General features: G+C 32.9%; 4 protein-coding genes across 6 annotated transcripts; 1 reads left to right on the forward strand and 3 right to left on the reverse strand.

The window, feature by feature from the left end:
- Positions 1-1,626: 1,626 nt before the first annotated feature.
- LOC136782782 (uncharacterized) lies at positions 1,627-4,428 on the reverse strand. Of its 2 annotated transcripts, none has more exons than XM_066742453.1 (9): positions 4,180-4,428; positions 3,934-4,088; positions 3,523-3,844; positions 3,289-3,425; positions 3,024-3,195; positions 2,503-2,697; positions 2,224-2,420; positions 2,015-2,158; positions 1,627-1,945 (listed from the first exon to the last, which is right to left on the reverse strand). In XM_066742453.1, exons 1-9 carry the CDS (start codon positions 4,241-4,243, stop codon positions 1,754-1,756), a joined length of 1,578 nt encoding a protein of 525 aa, XP_066598550.1. In that variant the 5' UTR covers positions 4,244-4,428; the 3' UTR covers positions 1,627-1,753. The 2 variants fall into 2 exon arrangements, with proteins under 2 accessions (XP_066598550.1, XP_066598549.1); XM_066742452.1 differs by having other exon boundaries at positions 2,503-2,727.
- A 527-nt stretch (positions 4,429-4,955) lies between these two features.
- NSD (Nuclear receptor binding SET domain protein) lies at positions 4,956-6,548 on the reverse strand. Its single transcript, XM_066742533.1, has 4 exons — positions 6,415-6,548; positions 6,155-6,332; positions 5,698-6,092; positions 4,956-5,626 (listed from the first exon to the last, which is right to left on the reverse strand). The coding sequence occupies exons 1-4, from the start codon at positions 6,493-6,495 to the stop codon at positions 5,396-5,398; spliced, it is 885 nt and encodes a 294-aa protein (XP_066598630.1). The 5' UTR covers positions 6,496-6,548; the 3' UTR covers positions 4,956-5,395.
- Positions 6,549-7,430: 882 nt separating this feature from the next.
- Positions 7,431-10,078, forward strand: LOC136782835 (phospholipase A1-like). Of its 2 annotated transcripts, none has more exons than XM_066742528.1 (7): positions 7,431-7,638; positions 7,844-8,000; positions 8,817-8,961; positions 9,118-9,245; positions 9,306-9,616; positions 9,679-9,787; positions 9,865-10,078. In XM_066742528.1, exons 1-7 carry the CDS (start codon positions 7,572-7,574, stop codon positions 10,001-10,003), a joined length of 1,056 nt encoding a protein of 351 aa, XP_066598625.1. In that variant the 5' UTR covers positions 7,431-7,571; the 3' UTR covers positions 10,004-10,078. The 2 variants fall into 2 exon arrangements, with proteins under 2 accessions (XP_066598625.1, XP_066598626.1); XM_066742529.1 differs by having other exon boundaries at positions 7,847-8,000.
- Positions 10,079-10,112: 34 nt separating this feature from the next.
- On the reverse strand, positions 10,113-11,476 carry LOC136782840 (phospholipid phosphatase 5-like). The gene is made up of 6 exons (XM_066742536.1): positions 11,336-11,476; positions 11,152-11,257; positions 10,938-11,085; positions 10,720-10,848; positions 10,495-10,665; positions 10,113-10,440 (listed from the first exon to the last, which is right to left on the reverse strand). The coding sequence occupies exons 1-6, from the start codon at positions 11,404-11,406 to the stop codon at positions 10,271-10,273; spliced, it is 795 nt and encodes a 264-aa protein (XP_066598633.1). The 5' UTR covers positions 11,407-11,476; the 3' UTR covers positions 10,113-10,270.
- Between the last annotated feature and the right edge of the window lie 84 nt (positions 11,477-11,560).

Below are 11,560 nucleotides of genomic sequence, written 5' to 3' on the forward strand. Positions count from 1 at the left end.
CAAAGATATCGGGATGGATGCTGACGTTATATATAAAAACATAAATGTCGATAGGTACGAAATAAAACCAGTTCGATAGTTTTAACAAAAGCGCAGATTCCGTTTGCGTGTCAAATATAGTATACTGTACTGTACTACATACAGTTTTGTATGATGTCACCGCGTTTTGTGCTCAGTATTTGGTACACGGTGAATCGTGATTCGCATAAGAAATGCAGTCCGTTGGGCCTCTTTTAGCGAGCGATTTGGTCACTCTTGGCCACATCCGGTCAGCAGCCATGCGGCCTATGGGCTACCGGAAGTCACGAAGAGGCTTATCTCACGCACACACACACACATATACACAGGAATATACTATACTCGTTGTACTTTACTCCACGGCTCCTTTTGATCCAACGTCCTGCGTCAAAAGCAACCTTTTTTGCCATAAAAGTATCAAGAATCCTCCTCAACAGCCACTTCCGGTTCTCATGCAAGAAGATGACCTTTTACGTCAGAAGCAGAAATTTACCAAAATTGTCGAATTCTCGCAATTTTTTCTTCTTAATGCTTTTGTGGTATATGAGAGCAGTGATTACAGTTGGAGCAGAGCCGAGGATTTCCGAGCGAGTTTACAAGTATTTTCATTAACACCTGCTAGACGGAAGGTGGTAATGTACCGAGGTATGGAGAGGAGAGTTTAGCCACGGAGAACAACGGAAAATGGTAATCCAAGAGCTGTCGAGAAGAGGCAGGGCCGAACCAATCGTGTCGACCAATGGTACCTGAATGCCGAGAAGACTTTCCTCCCCACCGCTTCAAAATCCAAGTGGCTTTTGTATTTGCTCGTCCTTGCTTTACGTCTTCGACAGCGCTACGCCTACACTATCAGTTCATCCACGGACAACCATCGGATGGTGCAGGTGTTTTTCTAGTGACCACATTTTGGAATACCCTCTACTATAGTTTTAAAAACTCCATTCCAAGTCAACATTGAATTTCTTCAGAGCATTCAATACTCTTAATCAAATTATTATCACTTTCTTTTTAAACCTTCTCTTCCAGTGTTTTCTTCAAATTTAACTTTTATCTCCACTTTCATCCTCTCTTCTATCGTTTCTTCTTCGAAAAACTATTCTCGAAACGTATATCCAAAACGACTTCTTGCAAATTTAAAGTGAACCGGAAGTAGACTGGTACCAGAGGTAAAACTCGTTCAATGGACAGTCATGACTGCAGTTATTTGAAAGAAAACTAGTCGTTATTAGATTTACATAGGAGCTGTTAAATATATCCATTTCACATCTGCTTTTATCAACGTGGAAAGTTTGCCAATACTTCAAGTGATAATGTAATTTGTTCAGTTGGCTCTTGAATAAACACATTCTGGGGCTTGTGGCATAATTATGCAATAAGTTCTTTGTTGCTTTCTCCCAATGTATACTATAATTTCTGATTTTTTCTTTCATAAGTTTTCAGTTAGAGCTGGACGCTTGGAAGGCAAGATGTCGGCATAGCTGATTGCATTTGATATTCGGCTGTGCCACATCCAGCCAACAGAACGTTCGGACGTCGACGATAAACTTCAGAAATCCTAGCTTATATGAATTTTGGCAATAATTATGCCAAACCAATTGGCAAATAGAGTATGTATATCTTCATTAAATTTATTGAGCCATTAGGAGCTCCATGGAAGTCGCTCGGTGTAATACAAAATATTTAAATTGTTTGACGAAAGAATTTAAGTAATAAAAATGTAAAACTGTCTAATAATTCATGTTTTCGATAGTTCCACCGTGCTTTCCAAATTCGACCCTGTTTCTACCAAAAAGGGAGAAGGTTTCCGGTTTCCAGTGACAATAGTACTCGTTTCTGTTCTTATGGCTTGAACCAAAACCTCGTAATTCGTAAATGGGAGTTGCTGCCCCTTAAACGGTACATGAGCTATGCGTTCTTCCGGTACAAGCTGAAAAATTATTCTCGTCTCAACCGAATTCTTAATATTTCATTAGCCAATCTCCATTATTTTGCTTACCCCTCCTATTATGAGCACACCTTCGTGCTTAACTCTGACGATGTAATATTTTGGAGTGTTATTCTTATATCCACCTACAATGGCCCCCTCTGGAACGTGACCGAGTGATGCAGACACCCATTTCAAGCAGCATCCGGTGAGTACCTTTATAAATACGCACGGGTTAAATTTAATTTCTTTCTTCAAAACCGTGCAATAATTTATTTTACCTCGAATCTGTGTATTTCCTGTACTGAGAAATTGTGTGCGATATAACATCCTCCCCTATTTTCATCCTCGGCTATATAATTTCCAGGTATGGCTTCCCCATTATAATGAGCTCTGCAAACGAAAAGCTCATGCTCGTTGTATCTACCACCGTGGACTGCTCCAGAAGGCAAAATGCCTGCAGCTTCTCTCCATCTCGCTGCAAATAATTTCGTCATAACAGCGTGTGATGTCTGCATATACTACATCTTCAGAGGATATCAATTTTTGGGAGTAATTACGTGTGCAGTCTTGCGAAGAAATTGTGTAATCAGGTCCAAGACCATATTGGACGTCGCTGTAAACACTGGGATCGTAATCCTCGTTTGTTGGCTGGTACATGGCGAAGCTTAAATATTGAGCTGTTATTGGATGCGGATCTCGCCATTGCAGCAAGGCGCTCAAGGAAGTTCCCTTGCCCAATGTAATCATGCCATCTGATAATATTGAGGAAATTTTATGCGATGCTTGTAATTAAAATCATTCAGTTTAGTAATTCTAGTAGTGTCGTTATAACGGATTAATAACGTGCCCACAGCAAACACGAAGTTGTGAAAATATAGATTAAAATCATTATTAATATTTATTAAAATAATCGTAACGTGTATTAACTGTGTACTCAAGATTTTATAGAAAGAGAGCTAAGTTTATCAACACCATTTAACAAATATAGTGGTAAACATTTAAAGTTAGATTTTCTCGAGTTATTACAGGTTGATGCAGACACGGTATTCTTCTCTTTATACGATTTTATACTAATTACCATTACTAAGCTCGATCCAGAATCTTGACCTCTCGTACTTCGTTAAAAATTTGCTTTGTTTATATGTCGCTATATTTACACCCAGCAAACGCTTCTTCAAATAAGCTCCATTCTCGTGAATGCCGATCAGATAAAACTCACCCAAGGTGCTCACCAGGGGGCTCAATAAAATCTATATAAATTACATTTCTGTTTAATTATAATTTTCTTTGTTTTTAAATGAAGATTATTAAAAACTGAATTACTGTATATAATTAATGTAAACCTGTATCTCTTTTTCACTCCTAATAGTAAGATAGAGCGTAATTCCAGCGGTGGAAAAACTAGCTATCTCTGATATTGGAAAGTATTGCCCAAATCCTGTTGAAGTCACTACACTTTGACGTCTATCCAATGAAATTCCTAGAATTAAGGTATAAAATTTAAAAAAAACCATATTGATGATATTCATTGTATAATTGTTTTTATCAAACTTTAAGAGAATAATAGTAGGATTTACCTGAATTATAGTTGGAGTCTCTGAATCCATAATGCCATTCTGCTTTGGTAGCAGACCGGAAGCTTAAATATTGTGGCTGAAGTGGTCTAGGATCCCGCCATTCGTGAAAGGGAGTATCACTGTCACCCAGACCAACCTGAATGAAAGTTTTCAAGCGCTCCTTTTTGATTCTCAGCCAGAAATGTCGAAATTCATTGGCATTTAGAAGATTCACCGTTCTAACTGTTGCACTTGGTTCCTCCTGACAAGGACATCGTCCTCTTATATGATTCACGGTATTATTATGGGCCCCCAAGACTATCTCGTAAACTGGCTCATCTGCCTGGAAAATCGGCCCATGTTTTTTATTTTGAAAGAAGACAAAAGATTATATTTAGAGAACAAGGATGAATGTTAAATTAAATATGTTACGTCATGGGTGGGTGCTAATAATATGTGAGCATCCCTTGGTGCCCTCACGGAAAACCGTATCAGACGATCCGGAGTTAAATTTTCTTCCAATGGAAAATACTGACTGTAGTAATACCCAAAAGTATACAAAGTTTTCACTTTATCATTACTGGAAACTGTAATATAAATTTTATTGCATTATTTTCGGTAATATGGTTTCTATATACTTAAATTTTCGTTAAAAATGGATATTTTTTATTTTAATACCTTCACGACACAAGATAATGCAAAGCGTGAAAAGTAGAAAAACCACTGAAGTCAATTTTTCCATTGTTAATCTTTTTCATTAATAAGAAATAAGATGTTATAACTGATGTTAAGTTCACTCCTCTCTGCCACCACTACACAATGATCCGTTCTCCAACGTTGAGAAGGAACTGCATTCTGCGCAAAGAACAAGTTATTCACCAATATAAAATCTGGTCCTACAACTCCTATGTAGCTGCGGTAGTTCAGTAATTTCCAGAATGAAACACGAAAACAACAAAACCAAACTGTAACCATACAGCAATATATATTAATAGAGCAACATCATCTTAAATCAATAAAAACACCTTTTTTCCTATAAGATTAACTGGAATCCATTTTTTTTGTAATGTTTATACCACGTTTCTAAAAAAAATATGGATTTATATATTTTAAATTTAACTCAATTTATTCTTCTTTATAAAGTTATATTGTTCATCTTATGTTTAGCTATCCTATTTACGATATGCAAAATATTTTCTTATTTCCAAATTCTTGTAAAATTGTATTACTTTTATTTCTTCATTGATGCGAAACCGGTTGGATGGAACTCGCATCCTGTAAACAACCCGTTCAGGGCAGTTCAGGGTCAGCATTGAATGCTACTTATGAATTATAGAAAAGTGCCAAGGAGGAAAACTTGATAAAATTTAGTTTAAATTCTTTATTTCTACAATAATATCATACACAGATTATTACTAACATTTAATAAAGTTATATGTCCTATGTATAAAAAAAGTTCCAGAATTAAAACTCTAAAAAATAACAAAGTAAAAATATTTGCATAATAAATTCTATGCATCTGATACAAAAAAATGATGTTTTACAAAATTATTGAAAAAAAAAAAGAATTTTGTTAGATCACTTAGAACATCCCATATTTTTCTCAAATATATATTTTTATCTCATAATGTCATTTTAAAACACTCAATTTTCAGTCCCACATTCTCTAATAATAAATTTTATTCAACTCATAGATAAAGAAAATATTAGTATTTTATGAAATTATTAAAAACAAAATTTCACAGGGTTGCTTAAATTATCCAACATTCTATCCAAATATATATTTTAATCTCATAATGTTATATAATGGGATGCTCATCTTTCAGTCCTTCATTCTCTGATAATAAATTATACGTAATTAGTAAAAAAAATAGAAAACTAACGCTTTAAGAAGTTATGGAAAATAAGATTTCACAGAGCTGCTCGCATTGTCCCAAACTTTTTTTAAATATATCTTAATCTCGTTATCTGTTATATTAGGATGTTCGTCTCTTATAGAGTCCCTCATTCTGTGATAATAACTTTTAAAATCTCCAACATTTGTATTATTGTCATAAATTTTAATTGCTCCTCTGAGTTTGTAGAGCTTCTTTGTAGTATATTTTTGGCTACTGCTACTGGCGATCTGGAAAAAACATTTTTAAAATATTACATTGCAATTTACATTAATTGAGATGAGATAGAAATTTAATCTACATTTTCTTTATTAACTCCAGATGTACTAGCTTCTATCATTGAATCGTTTAGATTCTCTGCATAGTTTTCCAATTTTTTTAAAACAGTGTGTGTCTTTCCACCTTTAGCTTTAGTAAAGAATGTGGATCTTTTCTCAATGGATAATGAGTTTGCATGTGTAGCTTCATAAACAGCTTCATTCCATTTTTCTTTCAATCCTGGCTTAACAATGAAAGCAGACGCATATTTTGGATCTCTTTTTTTATGTTCTGCTGTAAGAGTTTTAGCCAATGTTCTAAAATCTCCTAAAGTGGTAAAGTTAAGCACAGAGGTAGGGCAAGCTGATATCCAATTATGACGACCATTATCACCAAAAAAATGCACATGAATCTCCATAAATCGTATGAATCCTTTAGCTAAAGAAATATAAAACTGTAAAGAAGCGTAGGACAAAATAATCTCATAAAGGATAAATTACTCTTTATTCTGCTGTGAATCTGCAAAACTGGATCATTTGTAACAATGCAAGGCCAGAATGGATAGTTTCCCATTCTTGCCCATGCTACTTGACCAATGTCCCAATTATCCATACATTCCTCATCATTTACATATAAATTATTATCTTCAACCGATTCATCAGAAATAATTTCCTTAATCTGCAAAAACATTAATTTGGAAAGATTTTGTGCTAATGATAATGGTAAGTAAAATATTATCAATAAAGAATAGAAAGTTTACACAGTCAGAAGTATATTCTTCTTCGATATTAGCGGTCGCTTGAGCTTCTTGCATAGATTCAAAAACTCTATCAAAATTCATAATTCTCTGTTAACAGTGTACCTATATATAACAGTAAAGACTTCTAATTGCTTCTGATAAATCTGATCAATATGATCCAACATCCAACGACCAGTAATTCACAGTAATCCAGTATCTTTTAGCAAAAAAAGATATTTTCGCGCGCCACTCTTCAAGTCTTCAACTGCAGCTTTTGCAACTTTTGACGGTGTTGCCAATCATACAAACATAATTTTTACTACGCGCGGTATACACACACATACACGTTTTAAATATTTCAATCCCATTGGTGGCATTTAACAGGGACAAGTGACAACTGTAGTCTATCGCTTCTACTAAAGCCCGCGAAAATTAAATTTTCAGCGAAATATGTATCTTGAATGTTAAGAATAATAATTCAAATATTAAAACAGCATTTTTCTAATCTGACGCTTATTTTTACTATTGTAGGTATGCGGTTTACATAGTAATAAATATTTTATTCTATTTACTAACGACATATTTTTATGAGACAATACAATTGACAATAGTTATTTAAACTTTATGATGTTGCTCTTATGAAATTTAAGAATACACGCGCGACGGAATTTGTTATTTTAAAGCAAGTTGAAAGTAAAAGCAGCTTAAAGTGAAAATTAATTACTTGAATATAGATAAAAAAGATAAAATAAGCTATAATTATAATACCAGATTATTCATGGATGATTAAATACACATGAAAAACAGTAAGCTGTAAGAGCATTTTGGTGTTTGCTAATTTCCCAATAGTGATATCGCAACATGTTTACGCTTTGGAACGAGTATCAAATTAGATATTATTGCTTGTCTTATAGATTATAATTAAATACGGAAGTATAAAATTGGACCTTGGCCTTAAAAACAGGTATTTTGAATTATACCGCAAATTTTCACATTGTTATCTTAAGAAAACTCCATATTTTAGCAATCTCTTTACATAAACTTTAAAAATGTAGAAGTGAATTTCGTTTATTTGTAAAACTAAAGTAGATAAGAAGGGACAGCCTTATTTATATTAGGACATTCAACATTTTTGTGACAAATTTCTATTACTATCAGTGTCAGATATATATTGAAGCATGAGATCTTTGAAATTTCCTCTAATTTTTTTATTTTTCATTTATGCGTTTCGTTGTGGAGCGCAAGGTAAGATTAATAAATTTCTTTTTGATTAAGGATATATATAAGGCGAATCGCATTTTCTGCTTATTTAATTGTGCAGGATAACGCATTTCACCTTAATTTGAAATATTTTATTTTCAAGTGTCGTGCTATTGCCATATAGTGTTCTGTTAATGAAATTAACCATTGATAATTCAGAATGATCGTTAAAAATCCTCGTGAATTTTAGAAGCTTCCGCAGAGGATTCGAATTCCGAGAAATCACCAGACGTTACAATTAGTAATGTATTAAATGAAACCATAAAAGGAGTGTCTGATGTCATTGACGATGTGGTACCTGATTGCATCTTCGGTGTCGACCATATTTCGTTTATTGTGTTCACAAGGTAATTATCTGATAAAAGAATTAATTGAATTTAAAAATCATTTAATTAAACTAGAATATTACCCAGATCTCGCAACGTTTAATCTCTCATAAAAGAATGAAGCTTAATTTTTTTCGGTTTGTGAATACTCAAGGGTATTTTAGGAGCTTCACAAATAGCATAATAAAAAGTATTTCCAATGCAAAATTAAAAAAAAAATAGAAGTTGGATAGATTGATGAAAGCTTGCAGTGTTTAGCCAACTTTGTAACGCCAATGTTTATTTTACTTAGTTTGTTAAGCAGGAGAAACACATTTCAAACGCTCTACAAACATCGCTTACCGTCTGCAATAATGACACAACTAAAAAGTATATAAATTTGAATTAAACCTCTGTACCAATCATATTTCCTATGCTTTAATATTATATCAGATTAGCGCCAAAATAACTTTTCTAATTTTCGCTTAGCGGCAGTTGTATTACTCTGTCTTTGCTTTTTCGTTACACTACTTCTGAACTAGTGCAATTAGTTAAAACAAGACAAACATATGTTTTCCTATAAATCAACCCCAGTTTACATACCATCACATTATATAACACTGATATAAATTATTGCTACAATATACTATACAATACTAATTACTTGTATAATTTAACTCATGTAAAATTAATAATTTTTAAATTTGTTAATGTCTCAAAATACTAAAATCTTTGTTGCGCCGTTATTGCAGTAAGTAAGTGATACAATAAAAAGTTTTCGATGCAGGTTCCAAAAAGAATTTCTTTTCGACGCTAAATCCGTAATAAGATTTTTATGACTTTCTCATGACGCAACAGAAACAACACAGCGGGCGAAGATATTACTCTCGAGGAGGATAATGTCCCTCTGATCATTGGAAAAATAGTATTTTTGATTCATGGATTTACCTCTGAAGCAAATAATTCTCAATATTATCTACTTGCACAAGCTTGGCTTGAAAAGGTAATTTCTCGGATTATAAACTATACACAGCATGGCTTTTAGAAAACGAGTCTTTCAACATACAAAAACAATCTCGTTCTCTATAAGACATTATAAGTCATAGAGTTACATGCAATAATTGTAATATTGTTTTCTACCTATATACATTTAAAATAGGAAGACATAACTATAATATCTGTACAATGGAAGGATGCAGCTTGCTCGGCTAATTTAACTATCACTGAATTAATGGCTTATCCTAGTGCAGTCATCAATACGCGAGAAGTCGGAAAATACGTCGCTAAGTAATTATAAAATGTAAATTTAAATTCCTGCAAATTATTCTTCCTGTTGTATTTCTGCAGCCTCACGCATCGCCTTGTACATGATTATAACATATCACTGAACGAAATTATGATAGTCGGGCACAGTTTGGGTGCTCAAGTTGCCGGATTTGCTGGTAAACATATACAGACACTGGAAGTTGGTAAATACTTCCAAATCTTGGGATTGGATCCTGCTGGTCCTTTGTTCTCAACCTTTGGTTGTAACAATAGATTATGCATCTCCGATGCAAATTTCGTCAATATTTTCCATACTTCACTTTTTGCTGGTACATATCGTCCACTGGGGCATATTGACAATTACTTTGCTCATGGTTATGCTCAGCCAGGATGTAAGTTTCCTGTATAATCGAATACGTATTTTATCTTGATTAATGCACAATCAATTTTCCAGGTGATGCTTCTGTTAGTTGCTCTCACGGGAGACCCATCACTTATTTAACCGAGATAATAAAAGATCCTAGCTGTAAATTTTTAGGTCAACAGTGGAATATGATCACTGGGTAATATTCTCTAACAAATTTTTGTACAATAATTTCTTTGTATTTTATACATTACATTAAGTAAAAACCTCTTTTAGGTATACAACACCGATTAAAGATTGTACAGAGACAACTTGCGAATATGCTGGTCCAATGGCAGCATATTCTCCTGCCAGAGGGACATTTTATGTAAATGTTAATAGTACGTCTGCTCCCTTCTGTACTAAATCTTATTAATATCCATTGTACATATATATACACACAAATATAAATACTATCATGAAAATAAAGAATAAAAAATAATAAATTATATATATTATCAGGCCATAATTATTTCAATTAAAGCTTATATATTTATTTTGTTTTATTTGAAAATGGTACAAGCTATTTTTAATTATAAGGGAAAAGCAATATCTCACAAAAGCAATCATTCATTAATTTTTTGAAAAACTGAACTTATACTAATTTTAAATTAAATGGCTTACTTCATGATATTGTGCACAATTAGATCCATTTAACTTGTTCCATTTTATTGTTTTTAGCATTCTCTTGCTGTAACTGACTAGCAATAGACGAGTATGGCTTATGACAAAATTGTGAATCCAATTGAGGATAATAATGTCTATAGCAAATGTAAGTTAGACAATACCCAATGGCAAAGCCAGCTGTTACATCTACAAAATTATTCTTTTGATTATTATAATACTTTTACTGTTAGAAAAACTCACCTTGCCAATGGTGATGATAGTCACAAGTTCTACTAATAGCTACCAGGAGAGCTGTGCACAGTGGTAGAAAAAATAAGCACAGCTTCCATGACTGACTTTTACCTAATACACTAAAAGTATGAAGTTTTCCAGCTAAGTAAAAAGAAATAAATCCAAAACTAGCTGCTGCAACTAAAAATGAGTTCTTTTAACATTTGCTACAATTATATTGTATTTTATACTTACAAGAGGAATGACCACTTGGAAATGACTTTCGGCCATCTCTAATAACAACTGGATCTCCGGTACAATTGAAATCAGGATTGTACTTTCCATCTGGGAAACACCGCCAGAAGAAGTCTGGCCTTGGCCGACCTTATATATGAACAAAATTTTTTTTATATAATTAATATGCTTGAATTAATTATATTACATTAAAAACAAAATTATTTGATGGATATTACCTACTACCAATTTGATAATATCTGTAATTAAACCATTAAAACCTAATGCTAATGTTATGCATAAAATTGCTTGGTATAAATCCTTCTTGTCTTTATATACAGCAAAAATTATAACAATAATGAGTACTGGCATTAAAAATACTGCAGGCTAAAATGTTAAACAAATTGGATTTTACAGGAACAGATATATCTTTAAATAATTAAAAAATATTACCCATAACATTGTTGTTGGAACATATGAGTCAGTCCTTGGATTTCTGTACAACCAAATCTCATCTTCATGGATTTTTCTTGTAAACGGCTCAGCTTTTTCTAAAAATCTAAATAGAAGAGATTAATGAAATTAATAAAAATTGAATGAATCATCTATCTTTTATTCATTAAAATGGCAAACTTACAGAAACAGTATTCCTAAAGCTATGCGTAACGTAATGTCAAACCAAAAATTTAGTTTTTCTATGGAATTCATTTCATTACAATATTACTTAAACGAGACTAGAGTACAAGAAAGATAGCAATTATTACGAATTCACATATTGTACATTTTTATATTATACTCTAATCTGTTTTTGATTTTTCAGGTAGATCTTAGGTATGTTTATCGCGTAGAAATCAATGATTAT

This window comes from Prorops nasuta, unplaced genomic scaffold, assembly GCF_024137725.1.
Source record: "Prorops nasuta isolate Cenicafe-Biocafe unplaced genomic scaffold, Cenicafe_Pnas_1.2 PNAS00030, whole genome shotgun sequence".
In the NCBI taxonomy this organism is placed as follows: Eukaryota; Metazoa; Arthropoda; class Insecta; order Hymenoptera; family Bethylidae; genus Prorops; species Prorops nasuta.

Bases quoted from the DNA above. Each gene is read 5' to 3' on its own strand.
- LOC136782782 (XM_066742452.1), bottom strand. From the start codon at position 4,243: ATGGAAAAATTGACTTCAGTGGTTTTTCTACTTTTCACGCTTTGCATT. The intron at 3,196-3,288 runs GTTTACATTAAT...TAATTTATATAG, and splicing joins GGAGTGAAAAAGAGATACAG to ATTTTATTGAGCCCCCTGGT. The intron at 2,728-3,023 runs GTAATTAGTATA...TTTAATTACAAG, and splicing joins CTGGATCGAGCTTAGTAATG to CATCGCATAAAATTTCCTCA.
- NSD (XM_066742533.1), bottom strand. From the start codon at position 6,495: ATGAATTTTGATAGAGTTTTTGAATCTATGCAAGAAGCTCAAGCGACC. The intron at 6,333-6,414 runs GTAAACTTTCTA...ATGTTTTTGCAG, and splicing joins AAGAATATACTTCTGACTGT to ATTAAGGAAATTATTTCTGA. The intron at 6,093-6,154 runs GTAATTTATCCT...ATATTTCTTTAG, and splicing joins GATTCACAGCAGAATAAAGA to CTAAAGGATTCATACGATTT.
- LOC136782835 (XM_066742528.1), top strand. From the start codon at position 7,572: ATGAGATCTTTGAAATTTCCTCTAATTTTTTTATTTTTCATTTATGCG. The intron at 9,617-9,678 runs GTAAGTTTCCTG...TCAATTTTCCAG, and splicing joins TGGTTATGCTCAGCCAGGAT to GTGATGCTTCTGTTAGTTGC. The intron at 9,788-9,864 runs GTAATATTCTCT...AACCTCTTTTAG, and splicing joins CAGTGGAATATGATCACTGG to GTATACAACACCGATTAAAG.
- LOC136782840 (XM_066742536.1), bottom strand. From the start codon at position 11,406: ATGAATTCCATAGAAAAACTAAATTTTTGGTTTGACATTACGTTACGC. The intron at 10,849-10,937 runs GTAATATCCATC...TTCATATATAAG, and splicing joins TATTATCAAATTGGTAGTAG to GTCGGCCAAGGCCAGACTTC. The intron at 10,441-10,494 runs GTGAGTTTTTCT...ATAATTTTGTAG, and splicing joins CTATCATCACCATTGGCAAG to ATGTAACAGCTGGCTTTGCC.